Genomic DNA, 18420 nt, shown 5'->3' on the forward strand with positions numbered 1-18420 from the left:
GAAGGGAAAGGAGAATGTTAGCTGCTTTGAGACTCCTTAGGGTAGTGATAAAGCGGGATATCAAATCCAAACTCTTCATCTTATTATTCCGAATAGGATTCCTTGCAAGAAAAGGGAAAAGTTGACAGCTAAGGACAGAATGTGGGGATTGCTCTACCATTAGAAAGAGTGAGGAAGCCTTTAGGCAGCTGATCCCGGGGAGCCGTTCCCAGAGGCGGATTTAGGGAGCCGGACCAGTTAGGTCACACTGGGCGCCGAGCTGGGGGGGGGGGCACAGCTATGATTTTGAATGGCGCGTGGGAGGCAGAGGGGCTGAGGAGCGCGGTACTCTCTGTGTGTCCGGGAAATTCCGGACATGTGGCAGGGCGAAAAATCTCCACCTCATCTTTTCCGCAAGCTCTGAGGTAGCGCTTCTCTTCGTCTCCTGCTTTCTTAGGGGAGACGAGCGTAACAGACTTGAAGCAGCAGCGGCGGCGGCGGCGGCGGGGAGCAAGAGCCCCAAGGAAGGATGCTCGGGGGGCAAGCTGCCCGCCTGGTTTTCAGGCGCTCTCTTTCCCCTCACGCGGGGCGCTTCTCGTCTCGCCCACCGCCTTCCCGCCAAACCTTCCCCCTCCCCGCGCTTTGCTCCTTCTAAGTCGCGCTCGCGCAGCAACTCCTCCTGCGTCTCGCGCGCAGCTCTTTTCTTCCAGAGTAGCGCGCGCGCGCGCGAGCTGGATGCGTCCCCCCCTCCTTTCTCGCAGCTACGCGCAGACGCGCACGCGCAGACACCGGCCGCGCGAGCCGCAACAGCGCTCTCTCGGAGCGCATTCGGTCCGAGGAGGCTGCGAAGTCCCTCGCGGAGAGAGAGAGAGAGAGAGAGAGAGAGTCTTTGGCGGGGATTATTTCGTTCTCTCTCTCGCTCGCTTCCTTCCCCACCGGGCGTAACGCCCTCCCTAGCCCGGAGAGAACCGAGCGAATAGAGGGCGGTGTTTTCTTTTCCATTTCGAGGGGAGGAAAGCAGCAGCCGAGACGGTGTGGAAATGCGAATCCTCCGGCGCTGGCTGCTCGCGTCCCTGCCGCTCTTCTTCTGCCTCTGCCGACTCGGTGAGTGTTTGTGGCGCGTGAAGGAGGCAACTTCGCCCGGCGTCGCCTCGCCTCCAGCCTCACGGGCCCGGGGGCGGGAGGTCCCCTCTCTCGAAACGGGGGGTCTGCCATTCCCCTCGCTCCCAAACTTGAGGAAGACTTCTCGGGATGTGCGCGGAGCCTGACGCGCAGGGCAGCCATTCCGTCGCGTGTGTGTGGAAGGGAGGGAGAGCCCCTGAGGGAAGAAGAGGAGGAAGAAAGCATAAGAAGCACCTGCTGTTTCCCCAGGGGCTCTCATGAGGGAAGCTCGGGCCAGCCTGAACCAACTCCGAGGGACCCAGGTCCCTTCAGACGCCCCCCATAAAATATTTGAGCTCCCCCAAATTGATGGGCATCGCCATTCGAATGGGGTGCATGCTCCGATTCTTGCGATCGATTATGTGGGGCGGGGCTTCACCCCTCTTATTTTATTCAGGTTGGCACCCTCCCCTAAATGCCAAGTCCTAGGGGCTGAGGGATCTCCCCCCCTTCCAATAAAATATTTTAGGGGGGCCGCTCCCCCCCCCCCGTTGATGGGCATTGCCATTGTGTGCGTGCACCGGATCGATTGTGTGGGACGGGGCTTACCCATAGGCGTAGCCAAGGGGGGGGCAGAGAGGGGCAGCTGCCCCCCCCATAATAAAAATGCATAGCAAACTGAGGTTCTGCCCCCCCCCATATCAAAAATCCTGGCTATGTCCATGGGCTTACCCCCCAATATTTTATTCAAGTTGGCACCCTCCCGTAGAAGCCAACTTGTAGGGGCTAAGGGATCTTTGCCCCCCCTCCCAATAAATATTTGAGGGGGTCAATTCAAATGCTGATTTGATTATGTGGGGCAGGGCTTGCCCATGGGCGTAACCAATGGGGGCAAAGAGGGGCAGCTGCCCCCCCATAATAAATAAAAATCAATAAAAATGCATTAGCAAACTGAGGTTCTGCCCCCCCCCCAACAAAAGGCCTGCCCCTCCTAACAAAAATCCTGGCTATGTCCATGGGCTTACCTCCAATGTTTTATTCACGTTGGCACCCTCCCATAGGAGCCAACTTCTAGCTGCTGAGGGGTCTTCACCCCCCAATAAAATATTTGAGGAGACTGGGGGCCCCAAAGTTGATTGACATTGTCATTCAAATGGTGTGCATGCACCACGTAATGTGATCGACTATGCAGGGCAGGGTGTACCTGTGCTCCCCAAATATTTTATTCAAGTTGGCACCCGTGCACCCTCCGGACCTCCTGCTCCAGGCAAGGTGCCCCTGTTCCTCTCCGGAATTGCCAGCAGACACATTGATTGGGAGGAAGCTGGGGGGGGGGCGCTCCTTCCCCCTTCCTTTTGCCTTAACTGTGAAACCACAAGGGAAAGCCTCGCTTGGTTGCATTGTGGAGCAGGAAGGAAGGATGCCCCCAAGGCATAAGCTGTGCACAAGGAAGCAGGGACATGGGGGGCAGGGGGGGGGAGATGCTGCTGCTTCAGCCATTTGTTCTCTGCCTAGCCAGGCAGGAGGAAGCGCTCCTGTTGGCATCTGCACATGACATAAGGAAGAGAGAGAAGGAGGGAAGGAAGAGAGTCACTGAATGAGAAATTGCCTACAGTCCAAGCAACGCGTTGGAAACAGGCATCAACCTGCCTGTGCAATGTGCTCTGTGTTGGATTGCACTGCGTGTTCGGGCAGTTGTCACTGAGTAGCAACCGCAAGCCACGAATGTGAGAGCTGTTGCCATTGACATGAATGACACTTGTGTCCAATGAGGGTGGGGATGGGGGTGTCATAAGTGGGATGCAGTGAGAGCGGGCGAGGGTGGGAATTTCTTGAAGGAATTGTGTCAAATAGATGAGCTAGGCATGCGAGCAAAACAACTAACTGTCCAATAATGTATCTGAAGAAGTGTGCATGCACACAAAAGCTCATACCAATAACAAACTTAGTTGGTCTCTAAGGTGCTACTGGAATAATTTTTTTTATTTTGTCCAATAAATGTAAAATGAAATGAAATACGCGGTCAGGTTGTTATTTGCATGGAACATATAATGATGTCTGTGGTTACATTATTAGCGTTTGCCAAACAGAGGACTGGAGCATATTGCTTCCTGTGCTGTGAGTGAAAGTAAATTTTTCCTGCAGTCATTTATACCCCTGTTCAGTTTTACAACAGATAACGTAGATATTAACCTACATTTTTGTCCAATAGGTTCTGCTGCCTTTGGTTCATTAAACCTTTGTAAACTGTAAGGGATCAGTGTCATATTCCGTCAAGCCTTGCGGGACCTTGCTCCCCCTGGCGACTCATTGACTGAGCTTGTTGAGGGCTGGAATACCCAGCTCCTGGCAGCCATCGATGAGATCGCACCTAAGCGCCCTCTGCGACCCCGCAGAAACCGGGCTCCCTGGTTTACCGAGGAGCTTCGGAAAATGAAGCGGGACCTCAGACGGCTAGAGCGAGTATGGCGGGGTGCCCGTGACGGAGCCTCAAGAACATCTTATAGGGTTTTTATGAAAACCTATGAGATGGCAGTGAAGGCCGCTAAGAAGTCTTACTTCTCGGCCTCCATTGCATCCGCTAGCTCTCGCCCGGCGCAATTATTTAGTATAATTCGGTCTTTAACGTCCCTTGAAGGACAGCCAAATTTAAATAACAATCTGACACACAGCTGTGAGGCATTTGCGAGCTTTTTTGCGGAAAAGGTCCTGTTGCTCCGCCATGACCTCCCTGCCAATTTGGATACAATAAAGGAACTGGAGGCCCCTCGACTGTCCTCGGGTCCAGTATTGGACCACTTTGACCGGATATCTCCAGCCGATGTGGACAGATTCCTCCAAGCTGGAAAGCCCACCACCTGTCCTCTTGACCCGTGCCCGTCATGGCTGATTAGAGCGTGTCCAGACGAGGTGCGGGCCCCCCTGGGGGATATTATCAATTTGTCCCTTGGCACCGGGATATTCCCAGGGGAACTGAAGGAGGCAGTGGTGCGTCCGCTCTTAAAGAAAACATCATTAGATCCCTCAGATCTATCCAATTACCGCCCGGTCTCGAATCTTCCATTCCTGGGTAAGGTGATTGAGAGAGCGGTTGCTGAACAGCTTGGTAGGTTTCTGGATGAAACATCTGCTTTGGATCCATTCCAGTCCGGCTTCCGCGCTGGTCATGGGACCGAGACGGCTCTGGTCGCCCTAACAGATGATCTCCGCAGGCAGCTGGATCGAGGTGGGTCGGGGCTGCTGATTCTTCTAGATCTGTCAGCAGCCTTTGACATGGTCGATCACGAACTCCTGGACCACCGCCTTGCCGACGTGGGGATCCAGGGCACAGTCCTTCAATGGCTGCGCTCGTTTCTCTCTGGTCGGGGACAGAGGGTGGCGCTTGGGGGGGAATTGTCATCGCGCCACTCCTTGGTGTGTGGAGTGCCTCAGGGTGCGATTCTCTCCCCGATGCTTTTTAACATCTTTATGCGCCCCCTCGCCCAGCTTGTCCGGAGTTTTGGGCTGGGTTGCCATCAGTATGCTGATGACACCCAACTCTATCTGTTGATGGATGGCCATCCTGACTCGGCCCCAGACACACTGACCAGATGTCTGGAAGCTGTGGCTGGATGGTTACGTGGGAGCCGGTTGAAGTTAAATCCTTCGAAGACAGAGGTCCTCTGGCTGGGGCGGGACGATATGGGATTGAGGGGGCAACTCCCATCTCTTGTGGGGGTGCAATTAGTGCCAGCACCGTCCGTTAAGAGTTTGGGTGTAATCTTCGATACCTCCCTTTCTATGGAGGCGCAGATTACAGCTATAACAAAGGCAGCATTTTTTCATCTCCGCCAAGCTAAGCAGTTGGCCCCTTATCTCTCTCGCCCTGACCTAGCCACTGTGATCCATGCGACGGTCACCTCCAGACTGGATTATTGTAACTCGCTCTACGTGGGGCTGCCCTTGAGACTGACCCAGAAACTCCAGCGGGTGCAGAATGCCGCAGCGAGACTCCTTATGGGGTCTTCGCTGCGAGATCACATTCATCCGGTACTATACCAGCTGCACTGGCTCCCGGTGGAGTACAGGATCAGGTTTAAGGTGCTGGTTTTAACCTTTAAAGCCCTATACGGCCTAGGACCCTCGTACCTACGGGACCGCCTCTCCTGGTATGCCCCACAGAGAAACCTACGGTCTGCAAATAATAACATCCTCAAGGTCCCAGGCCTCAGAGAGGTTAGGCTGGCCTCAACTAGAGCCAGGGCCTTCTCGGCTGCGGCTCCAATCTGGTGGAATGCTCTGTCACAAGAGACTAGGGCCCTGCGGGACTTGACATCTTTCCGCAGGGCCTGCAAGACAGAGTTGTTCCGCCAGGCCTTTGATCAGGGCGCAGCCTGACTCCCTCCTCTGGCAACCTGCACAGAACTTTGCTTAATTGGTTGCCATCAATTTGATTTAATTAATTTTTATAATGAAATATTTTTAGATTGTGTGATTATTTGATTTTTTGATTATTTGATTGTTGTTAGCTGCCCTGAGCCCGGCTTCGGCTGGGGAGGGCGGGATATAAATAAAATTTATTATTATTATTATTATTATTATATACCAGCTATGCAGGAGATGCCATTATATTAAATGTATGATTTATTGCACATATAAAAGTAATCTGAATTCCCATTTTGAAGACTGCTGGAAGGGCTTAATTTGTAGCTAACTGTGACTGGTTCAACAGAGGTTACATTAAAATGACTTGAGTAATTTAATGCCATTCTTATTGTCACTATTAAGTGCTTGGGGTTGATTCTTCACAAAGAGGTCATTTTAATGAAATTAGTATGTCCTCAGCTGTAGGTCAAAATAGGTATAGTAGCAGAAATCCACTAACTGAAGTCAGTGGCAAACTCAACAGTAGATAAGCTTTATTTATTTCCTCATAATGAGGAAATGATTGTTTTTTGTCTGCATCTGTTGCTTTCAACCTTAATATTACAGGAATATTTATTGAGCCTTATTTTTAAAAAGCCTGCTTTTTCTGTAGCTTTATATTATAAATCATCTTAGTTAGAAGGCATAAAACAGAACTTTGAGTTTTGCAGACTCAATGAAATATTTCCTTACTGAAGATCCTCAAAGCTTACATTGGAAAATAGAATGCTAATTTGTGATATGTGAATATGAAACTTGGACATGCTAAAACATACAGCACCAATAAGATCAAGAGTTTTATTCATACATCAGGTGTAACATTAGCTATATACATCTGAAGGCCCCTGATTATTTTTCAGATATGACCCGAGGGACTATAGCAGGTTGTTTCATCTCAGTGCTAGTTTGTTGTTGATCCTCTTGAGTGAGAATGAACTATGGGATTGTTCCCATGAATGAATATACTGCACCAAGTACTGGAGTATCATAGTAAATTTGGATGCTCATTACCGGTTACTGTTTTCTAATCTATGCAATATTTCCACTTTGCCTAACATTTGGTTTTGTATTTTTAAAAATCATTTTAAAAAAAGTCTAGTTCCAAAATTATTGAGGAAATGTTTGTATTTGTGCACGTGGGGCATACATATAACCTCCTTGAGTCCCATCTGGAGAAAAGATGTGGTATAAATAAATATATAGTAACTACTCGGTGGGGACGTGGGTGGCGCTGTGGTCTAAACCACTGAGCCTAGGGTTTGCTGATCGGAAGGTCGGCGGTTCAAATCCCTGCGATGGGGTGAGCTCCCGTTCCTTGGTCCCTGCTCCTGCCAACCTAGCAGTTCGAAAGCACATCAAAGTGCAGGAAGGTAAACGGCGTTTCTGTGCGCTGCTCTGGTTTGCCAGAAGCGGCTTAGTCATGCTGGCTACATGACCCAGAAGTTGTACGCCGGCTCCCTCAGCCAATAAAGCGAGATGAACGCCGCAACCCCAGAGTTGTCCGCGACTGGACCTGATGGTCAGGGGTCCCTTTACCTTTAATTACTAATACTAACACTAGCATGAAAAGTGTTTGCCATGATGATACTGAAGACTGTGGTGATTTGATTGATGATGATATGTAGATTTAGTTCATGGTGCATTGTTGCAATTTCATTTGCTTCATTTCAGTGCAACTTTTTTTCTTCGTTTTGCGTTGTGTTGCTTATAATATACTTGTATGAAATATCCTCCTCTTGGGAGCACCATTATTCATATCTTCAGCTGTGCTGTATAAATGAATGTGTGGGTGTTTGGCATCCTTACTAGTCTTTTGCCTCTCCCCAGTCTTAAATCTCTGGAAAGTATTGCCCGGTTGCACATTAATGGCCAGCGGTAACTCCTCAGCTGAATGATCTTTTGTACTGTCTTTGTTTATTTCTCTCCATTGAGACTGGTTGGGGCCTATTTTGTGAATCTTGACCATATGAATATAAATGACAGTTCACAGATTAAACCAGAGGGTGAGCAAAAGGTCAAGAATGATACAAATGATATGATAAATTTCACCCACAAATACTGCTGAGATCAGATTCAGAGGGTTTATATCTACCCCCCCCCCCCAAAAAAATGACAAGTCTCTCCAAATCCACACTGTTTGCTGGAGTACAAAGAAAATTACTAACATTTTACATTAGATTGTTGCAAGACATTTGAAAAGCTGAACAAATGAAAACAGTGTGTGGACACTATGTATAAGGACTGAGGCAGCATAAAGTTTGCAATTGTTAGTATGTTGCAATAATTTCCATGGAGCAATGTTATTTAGTCTTACAGTATTTGGACACATTTGTCACATCATATAGTTTATTTTAGAAGCAGTGGTGAGTGGATACTATAATGCAGCCGCTCCCCACCTGGAGCTCTCCTCCAAATGTTGGGAAATCATAGAATCAGAGGTGGAAGGGACCCTGAGGATCATCTACTACTTCAACCTGAATATGCAGCTGTCCCATACGGGGATTGAACCTGTAACCTTGGTGTTGGCAGTACCACGCTCTAACCAGCTGAGCTATCCTTTGTACTACAATCCCCATCACCCTGGCTATGCTGGCTGGAGCTGATGGGAGTCCAGCAACATCTGGAAGGGACAAAGTTGCAGTCATGAACTGATACAATGCCCCCCCCCCTTTCCCATCACAGCATTCTTCAAAGTGCTCGAGTCACTTACAGCCCAATCGGCAACCTAGTTGTGCTAAAGTACAGTATTGAATTTCAGCCTATTTAAGAACTGGTTTTCCCCCCAATAGGCCTGAAAAGGGCTTAAATCTTACTTTGGTTCCCCTGCATTGTCTTTGCATCTGACGTAGTTTCCATTGAATACTGTGGGATTACTGCAAAGTAATTAGTTTGAGAACTGTCATCTTAGCAAGTCTTGTTTTCCTTCTTTCTTGCACTTGTCATTTAAATGGTCAGTTCCCACTGTGGCTGCTCTAATTAGGAATTTAAGGGCGAGAAGGTTCAGCTCTTTTGCTGACAATTTCAATTTATCTTGAAACAGTGTTCTTCAAGTTTTCCTTCGAGGGTTGGACGACTGAGTCGGTTCCAGAAATCGAGTATCACAGCTGAAAGCCTTATTCTTAAAACTTCACGCACCATTTGTGAGCTTTCCCAGTATTGCACCTCTCTTGTCACTATGCTTATAAACTCATCTCATTAAGACAAGTTCTGTTTGAACACACCAGAGGGTTCTGCATAAGGAAACATAAATCAACAGGAAGAAAATCTTTAAAGCGGAAAGTCTTTAAAGCTATAAGTTAAAAGTAAGCAAAGTAAAAAAAAAAAAAATGTACTCATCACTGTACAGGCAGCTTTTTCAAAGAAACTTAACTACTAATATATACAGGTCTTTTTAGCCCCCAAAACCTCTGAAGTATTTTTGTGAAGGCACACTGCCCCTGTTTTAACAAAGATTTCAGATAGAAATGAACTTGCTTTGCAGAAAATGTGGGCAAGGAGTATCAAAGGGTGAGTTTACAAGTCACCTTCAGAAAATAAATCAGTGAAGCTAATGAGGTTACTCCAGACATTGGAATATTGCACCCTAATAACTTGTTCAGTTTCTGATATTGCACCTCTTTGTTTCTGATGTCATATGGGAGTCAGAATACCTTCACACACATTTTTTTAAAAATAATCCTTTTTTATATATATATAAAAAATATCCCATGATGAAATCTATTTAGAGCAACATCTATGCACAAGGAAGTGTATGGAAGTAACATTTATGCACATCCAAGTTGTTCTGCCCATCACATCAACACATCCTTAAATCATGAAGCAATCAGACTAAATCTGGGGGAATAAAGTAGGATGCCATAGTTGGGTTTTAGAGTGATTTACATCCAGTCCTCACCCTGATTAGGAACAGTTGTCTTCCCAAGTGCATCTACTTAACGTGGCAGCTGTAATCAGCACTTTAAGCTTATCGTGTGGAGGGTCTCTGCAGCATGGGGAGCGTTATTCATGGTCTTCTGGCAGTGGTAATAATGTTAATACAGTTATTTATGCAGCATGTTTTCTAAGTGCTCAAAGCACTTTCTGTACATTATGCCTGATCCAGACTTTGTCATGCTTAGAATAAGTCCATTGAAATGAATTGGCCTTTTCTAGTACTGTTATCCCCATATTACAAATGAAGGCTGTTAGATTGAGATATCGCAGCTTACCTACGGTCAGCTATTACTCTGGGATCTTCCTGGTTCTTACCTCGTTCTCTTAATCACTATACTTCCATAGTTTTTGAATAAACTGACCTGATGTCTGAGATACCTTTCCCTTGGCTGGCTGATGGAAGTTCCACTTCAAGATCATGAAAACAATCCACATAACATCAATGATCCATCGGATAAACCACTGCAGATGTAATAGCCTCCTTGTGGAGCTGCCATGGAGGCTATTCCTAATGCTTCTGTGTTCAGGCCAATAATATATACAGCCTAAAAGAGATGTAATTCTCATTTCCATGGCAGTTTCTCTTAACCCATATGTGCTTTTTAAGGAACACACTACAGTGGTACCTCTGGTTAAGTACTTAATTCGTTCCGGAGGTCCGTATTTAACCTGAAACTGTTCTTAACCTGAAGCACCACTTTAGCTAATGGGGCCTCCTGCTGCTGCCGCGCCGCCGGAGCACAATTTCTGTTCTCGTCCTGAAGCAAAGTTCTTAACCCAAAGCACTATTTCTGGGTTAGCGGAGTCTGTAACCTGAAGCGTATGTAACCTAAAGCGTATGTAACCCGAGGTACCACTGTACTATAAAACAATCCCAGTCCCACACTACTTACTTTCTAGCAGTTTTCTTGACCCTCACTATAGATAAAATGTGACTTCAGGGCTTTGGAACTTTTATTACAAAACAAACTGGTGGCAATGGTCACCACTGGCTCAGTTTTTTTCATAGTATATCTGAAATTCAGAATTCTTTCTGGGCTTTCTAGAACCTGTGGGACAGTGGCAGTGTTGAACCCAATGTAATAAGTTAGGTTATGCAGCAAGATTATCTGGCATTACTGTTAAAGTAGCCATGGCAAGATCACACCACGTTAATAATACAGCGGGGGGAGGGGGGAAAGAGAGATTGAGTATCATAGAGTCTGGAATATTTTCCAAAATGACAGCTATCTTAGCAAAAGTATTGTGATGCTTTAATGACTAATGCATTTATTATAGCACAAGTTTTCATAGACTAGAATCCATCAGATGCATGAAGTGTTACCCTGTGTTGGCAGCTGCAGACAGGAAAAATGTAAACAGGTGAGGTACAATGCAAACAAACCAGATTGACATTATGTTAAAGCTTAAATGCATTTGAAGTAAGGACAGTAAACATTCACACACCAGTGTTGAAAATGACTTATCAATGACATGATTTTTATATTAATTAACATCTGTAATGGAATTTAAAAATCATCTTGGTTCAGGCCACAGGTGATAGAACTGAACTTCATTAGTTGTAATTCGGTGGTTTTGTGCTGGAGTCGTTCTTGGAAATTGAAAAATATGTTATATTGGCATGTACCACTCTGTGCATCATCACATCATCACATATTTTTTTTTAGAGCTCAACACTTACTACTGCATGTAAGTGGCTATTCCAGTATCATTACCCAGTAATTACCCATAAAGTAGACATTTCCAAACAGTATTCACTAAGTTCATTTGAGCTTTTTCCTGCTTCCTCACGAAGGAAGAATTGCTGTTCAATTTCACAGGAAATTCCATGTGTCTACAGTATATTATTCTGGAGTCCGCCTTCTTTTCATCAATGTACTTTCACACAGTCATTATAATTGATCCCCCTAGCACTTCTTCATGTTCTAACGTCAGGGAGTGATCAGAAGGATATGACAAGAGCAGTGGCAAATGGTTAGGAATGATGGAAGCTGTAGTCCAGGCATAGGCAAACTCAGTCCTCTAGATGTTTTGGGACTACAACTCCCATCATCCCTAGCTAACAGGACCAGTGGTCAGGGATGGTGGGAGTTGTAGTCCCAAAACATCTGGAGGGCCGAGTTTGCCTATGCCTGCTGTAGTCCAATAGCATCAAGAGGGCTATATGTTCCCCTTTACTACAATAAGGCAACAGCAAATGCAGGTGGGTATTAATCTCAATCCAGTTAAGAGCAGCACTAAAAAAGCACTTATATCTTCAGCACCTCCAACCGCCCACATAGTCCATGGCATAAGAATTCACACATATCAGCAGTGGCCATGCATCCCATCTCTCACCTGGGCTTTGCCTAGAGTATCCTCAACCCTGGCTTCTCCTTCTCTCAGGGACCCTAAAAGCACCCATGCTACACCTCCCACTTCAAGCTGGGTGTTTGGCCAATGTGTTAAATACCCCAATGTGCATGCAGTCTACTCATGCAGAGTGTTTCCATGTAAGATAAGGTCCTGGTAGGCCCAGTCTTCCCCCATGGCAATGCAGGCATTCTATGCATATAGGACTGCTTTGCACACTGGCTAAAATGCACGGCTGGCATGGGGAATTGCCAGAATGCTAGGTGGCAGAGGGGCATAGCCACCAGGGATGAACCCACTCTCCTATGAGGGATGCTGTATGAGCATCTCTATTGTCAGGGCTTTTTTCCAGCCAGAACTCAGTTTTGGCACCTCTCAGGTGGGTGCCATTGCCATTATAAGAGAACAAGAGAGGCTTTTGTGGCGAGTTCCAGCACCTATTTTTCTAGAAAAATAGCACTGTGTATTGTGATTAAAAAATTATAGGGTTTTGCATCAGTATAACTAAAGGGTGTCCAAATGCCAGCTTTATGTATACAACTTCAGTACACGGGTTGTTTGCAATGCCATAAGCATGTATGGTACAGATGGTGGACTGTACTTGTTTCCTAAAAAATTGGGACAGGAGAGGTACTTGAAAAGGCTGAAACAGAACAGTAGAGAGAAGATACAATTCCCAACGTAGCTGCAAACCTAGGTATGTAATAACTACAGAAGCTATTAATATGTGAATTACTAGGAGGTAGACACCTTTAGTGCTGTTGCTGTTTAGCAACGAGGAGCACTGATAGGAAGGCATGGGCAAAAATAGAGCATGAAAAGCAAAGGGGAGGAGATAACAGATGGAGAGACAGAGACAGAACAATAAGGGACAGGGAATAAAACAGATGAACTGAGAGAAGAGAGACTACAGAGATAGCACACGGGTTTTAAAAGGAAGCTAAAGGAGAGTAGGCTACAAAGAAAACACTGAGAGTGGAATTGCTTGCCCAATGGAATGATCTCCCCTTTCCTCCCCCTGCTTGCTCCTTGGGGAGGGAAGATGCAGGGGGAGGGGGGAAGCCTCACTGCACTAGCAGGAATTCTTGCACTGACTTCTTCTAACAGAAATGGGTAGCTGAATCTGGCTCTCAATGACAAGAATGTGTTGCCATGGTTGATGTAGCAGTGAAACTCTTTTTATTTGGTAAAAATGCAAAAGTGGGTGGCAGAGTAATCAGAGTTGAGTGCTGCTGCTGTAGATATTTATGGCTACAGGTGTTGCTGTGACAGTAGCTCCTTTATATCCTGAAACAACCAGAGCAGCACAGTTTTGCACTGAGCATTTGTTGGTCTTTGTTCTCACAGGTTTTTAATCCCATCACCCATTCATGTGACCCACTTTGAAAATTATGGGTTACTGATCTCAGATGTTATTAGCAAAATTAAAGTCGCATATTTTGTGCATGTGAAGAATTCTGGCTTGGTTGGAGAATTAATAAAACTTCAATCGTCCATCCAACTAAGTCAACTCTGTCCTAAGGATATCAATAGAACTAAATTGACTTAGAGCCAAACACTTCCGTTAAGTGATGTCTAGATAGCTCTGAAAAGTTGTTGCAGCTAAGTAACAACTTTAAATATTTTTATCTCCGGTAATGCAGAATGGAGAGAGAGAAAATCACTAGAAAGTTTTTGAAAAATGAAACAAATAGTGTCCCCCAAGTATCAACATGCAGCTCTAGTTTTCTTCTTTCAATTGCTTTGTGTACTGAACATTGTATACAAATAAATGCACCCAGACGTATCTTGATGAATAAAGACCTGTTTCTGTGCACACAGTGATAGAATTTCACACACAGTCATTAGTGTATGTAAATTTTCTTGGCAAGTCTTTAGGCATTTTGTTTAATGTGACTAGCTTTCTGTTGCCTTGAATGTTGTATATCAGCTAATTTCAGTATTCCAGCAGTCAGTGGAAAAGCTTTAACTTGAATTTAATAGGAATGGCTTCCTTCAAGCAATTTAAGTCTTAAGAGGGACATTATTTAGCACAGACTATCCACTGAACCTCTGGAACACTGAAAATTAAAAAGCCTGAAAGCTCATGTTAAATACCAATGCAAGGAAGGCCTCTGGTCATCTTTGCCAGGTTCAGCCTCTTCTTCCCTACTTCTCTTCCAGTGGATATTGACTAGACCTGGAAGCACAGTGCAACACAGGCTATTGTCTGATCCATGTTTTGGCTTAACTCAGTCCGAGTAACTCAAGGCGAGTAATAATAGCTTCCATACCATGGGTGGTATCCATCTAAGTTTTACTCAGAGAAGACCCCTGAAATTAATGAGCATGACCAAGTTAGGACATGCCTTTTTGTGGCTTTGTGAAGGTAGTCATAGGTGTGGAAGGGGAAGAACCATCATTATTATATACTGCACACATAATAGAACTGAAGGGACTACTAAAAATGCTGGAAGGAATAAGTTATATTCTGCCACACTTCTCATGCTGCCTAGGGAGAAGCCTCCAAAACTGAGGATTGGCTAGGATAACAATCCTCACCATATCTTCTTTAACTCTAATTCCCTTTTAACTGTGGCCAAAGGTACCTAGCAGTACTGCTCTGTGAGTTGCTGCAAGGGAGGCTATGCATTAAAACAAAAATTCTGAAGATTATGATTGAGTTCTTTCTGCCCAGATCATAATGACCACTCACATTATACAGAGCTTATAACCCACCCACTCTCAGCAACCAGAAGCCTCATAGCCAGACACTGGAGGGAGGGACCTGTCAGGAGTAAATATGGACCAATGGTATCAAATTGTATGGGAAACGGCCTTACTAGAAAAGCTAACCGATAAACTGAAACTGAGACGGGGACAAATAGAAGAGGACGCCTTCATTCCGGTATGGCTCCCCTTTTATCACATACACAGCCCAATAAGACAACAACAAGAATCCACTGACAGCATATGAATCAGTGTGGCTTACCTGACCCAACAAGCCCTCCCCCCATCACAAATGCAAACAAACCCCACTGCAGACAGCCACAGGCAACCAACCACACCCTGCCCCCCAATACCTCTCGCAATCAAGGAAATGTAATAAACGAATAGAGAACCTACCCAGTTGACACTGACACAAAAGCCCACTATACAAAAGAATATAAGCCTCACCACCCCACCCCTCCTCTCCCCCCTCTTCTTCCCCAACCTTATACTGTACTCAACACTACTTCTTCTTCTTCTTCTTTGGCGATCACTAGTGGCCGAATAAGATTGTCTTCCATAAACACGGTTTTAACAATGAGTCCGTAGGTGACTGTGGAGGCCAATTCTGGACCCATACGTCCTTCCTCAGTGGGGACATTGGTTCCTGGGCAGGAGTTGATCACAGTGTGGATTTGCCAAGCGTGCCTTCCTCTTAGCACGTTTCTCCCTTGTGTTCTGAATTTGAGTGTCTTCAAAGTCCATGACACCTTTACTCAACACTAATACCTCACAACAAATGTAACTGATTTGTAAGAGAGACTGTACAACCTGAAAAAAGAGAGACAAGGCATGTACAGTGGTGCCTCGCAAGACGAAATAAATCCGTTCCGCGAGTCTCTTCGTCTTGCGGTTTTTCCGTCTTGGGAAGCACGGCTATTAGCGGCTTAGCGGCTATTAGCGGCTTAGCGGCTTAGCGGCTATTAACGGCTTAGTGGCTTTAAGGAAAAGGAAACAAACTCGCAAGAACTCGCAAGACGTTTCATCTTGCGAAGCAAGCCCATAGGGAAATTCGTCTTGCGGAACGACTCAAAAAATGCAAAACCCTTTCGTCTAGCGAGTTTTTCGACTTGCGAGGCATTCGTCTTGCGGGGCACCACTGTACTTTGGTAAACGAAGAAAATCTTTAATAAAAATAAATTTAAAAAAGAAAAAAACCAGTTACATTAATAGGGTAGGTCCTGAAAACACATACTTCAGGTGCTTTGGCAGGAACTCGGCTCTCCTAGCCACCGAGGCCACCTGAGCTTCAAGCTCCTTGGATCCAAGGGTGCCTGCAATCAGTAAACTTGCTCCTTCCAGTATAGTAAAGCCCTGTCCCAAATAGGCCATCTTCTTTCTTCCCAGAAGAACCAGGGAGACTAGGTTCAGATTAAGTTCACCGGCTGACCTTGAGCTAGACACTATATCTCAGCCTCACATCTCACAAGGTTGCTGTGAGAATAAAGGGCGAGAGAATGAGAGGCATTTAGCGACCCAGAGTTCCCAGGAGAAAGAGTGGGATAAAATATAACAAATATTGGGACTGAAGCGGCTGTTAACGTTTCCCTCCCAGTTTGTCACGAACAACTTCATTTATTTCTGGAGGGGTTTTAGCATCCCCTGTTAAATGTCTGTTTTATCACTGTGGGGGTTATGTAAGAACAAATATTTTTCAAGTGTTTTCAGGTGAAAAAGATTAATCTGGGCACTTCAGGCAGCCTCACTGAAGTCTATTGGAGTAATCTGGAATAAAAATGTAATATATAATTCATAAACCATGAACATCTGTAACCTGTTTCAAAGAAGCATGTGGCTCCTGAAACTTTTAAGAGCTGCAAGCACATATTGTCATATTGTACTGATACTGCAACAACAACAGCAACTGAGGGAAACAATAATTTTCACCTTAAGTTGTCAATTGTTCTGTAAAATTGTTGTTTACTGCACCACTGCATTACCATTTTCCGTGAGTGTTTTCAGCGTTTGGCATCTGTTGGTTAAGGCAAGAAAGCAAACTTCAGTAGTCAGCAACTGAATACAAAATGGACTCAACAGTTGTTATTCAAGTGTTCATACGAATAAGTTTAGCTTAGGAATTATTCTCTTTCTTCATTCACGGCCAGTAGGTCTATACAAAAAGATTCGGGGTGCTGCTGCTATTTAATTCTCAGTGCTTCTGTGCCTTTTCTGAATCATTCTGTCTGCTGTGGGATTTGTTTTGTAGGAATCTTGCAGAGAAATGTTCCTACCATGAGCCAGTAGTCTTTATTATCTGCACAGAGGGAGCTCCAGCTTTCCCCTTCATGGCAACGTGACTGCAGTGAACAATCTGCTGGAGGTTTTTCTGACTCATGGTGTCATCTCCTGGAGCGCAATCCTCAGAGGAAACATGGGGATGGGAAAGATAAATTTATACATCCCTATGTCCCCTTGTGAATGTGTGTGCAAATGTGCTAAATGTCCCCCAAATATTGAAATGTTTACAATAGCTATACAAATGCAGTAGGTCGATTTTGTACCTGTTGTAGTTCTCAAAGTGGGATGGTGTGGTGTAGTGTAGAATACTATCCCACTTCTTTTCAGGTGGATCTAAAACTACCCCATTTCCCCCCAAGTTATTGTAAAACCCTTCTGGGATTGATTGATTGCATATACACCCTGCCATTCCTCCCAAAGGAGCCCAGGGCAGCAAATAACAAGCAATAAAACAGTAAAAGCTTCTTTTAATAATTCCAATACAGATGCAGACTGCATCTCAACTTAAAGGGCTGGTTGAAAGAGGAATACCTTCAGAAGGGTTTAATATTTAAGGGGAGGGAAATCCAAAAGGTGGATGCCATGACACTAAAGGCCTGATTCCTATATTGTGTGGAACAGACCTTCTGATAAGATGATATCTGTAAGAGGCCTTCCTTGCCTGCAGAACATAGCCATTGACTGGGTTTGTAAGGGGTGAATGATCTTCCCAGTATCCTGCTCCCAAGTTGTATATGGCTTTATAAACCACAACCTGCTGTCTCTGCCAGCTCTACAAGCAACTCTGGCTTGGGCAAGGCTAGAGAATAGAAATAAGCCCCATAGTAGCATGGTTCTTTTCATTGTGGATGCACTAATTCAAGCTTGTTAGCAAATAGTTTACACAGCTATAAAGGTGGTGAGTTGATAACAGACCAAACGAAGTCTGTGCTAATTTGAAATGAAGCCATCCACACCCACCCCACCTACCCTTCAAGCACTGGTTTAGTAAGGTAGGGCTGCCTGGCATGATTCAGTAATGAAAAAAATAGATTCTTGTGTAATCATGACTTAGATGTGGAACTGGGTTCCTTCTGTTATTTATTCATTTAGGCTGAGGTGACCTAATTGATGATTACCAAAATCTGGGCCTTATTTTGCTTTTTGGGCCTCAATGCTACCTAGTGTATCTCCTGTGATCATAGGAGCCAACTACTAGAGTCTTTGCCCCCCAATAAACTAGTTGAGAGGGCTGCCCCACAAAAGTTGATGGGCATTGTCGTTCAAATGGTGTGTGTGCACTGCATCGTGTGATAGATTATGTGGGGTGGGGCTTACCTGCCCCCCGCCAATATTTTATTCAATTTGGCACTGCACTGCTGCCTGCGATTATATAGTAACAATGAAAAGGAGTAAGCCCTTTATTGCTGTGATTCAAAGTACCTCTTACTAATGATGAAGCACTATTAAGAACTGGACAGGATATGGCACAGAGATTCTAGGTGGATGGGGAAAAACAGTTGGGAGTTTGTAACGTTTGACCTGGACTTTTATTACAGACATCGGCAGGGGGTCATGCTTATTGTAGTGTTGAGAAAGGAAAGGAACAAGGTCTTCAGTGCCTTGATGTACTTAAAGTCTTTCTGTTTGATCTGGAAGTAGATGCTTGGAATGAAGTTTGTTGAA

General features: G+C 45.2%; 1 protein-coding gene across 6 annotated transcripts in view; it reads left to right on the plus strand.

Annotated features, from left to right (window-relative positions):
* The first annotated feature begins 746 nt into the window (after positions 1 to 746).
* The window catches only part of PTPRZ1 (protein tyrosine phosphatase receptor type Z1), a 109438-nt gene continuing 91764 nt past the window's right edge, over positions 747 to 18420 (plus strand). For 2 of the 6 annotated variants that reach the window (XM_081023388.1, XM_081023390.1), the window contains exon 1: positions 747 to 1083. In XM_081023388.1, coding sequence (XP_080879514.1) covers positions 1020 to 1083 — 64 coding nt within the window. In that variant the 5' untranslated portion in view covers positions 747 to 1019. The remainder of the gene's footprint in view (positions 1084 to 18420) is intronic. The other 4 variants (XM_081023387.1, XM_081023389.1, XM_081023391.1 and 1 more) reach the window with 2 other exon arrangements.

Source organism: Podarcis pityusensis (assembly GCF_964106645.2).
Source record: "Podarcis pityusensis genome assembly, chromosome: 10".
Taxonomy (NCBI): domain Eukaryota; kingdom Metazoa; phylum Chordata; class Lepidosauria; order Squamata; family Lacertidae; genus Podarcis; species Podarcis pityusensis.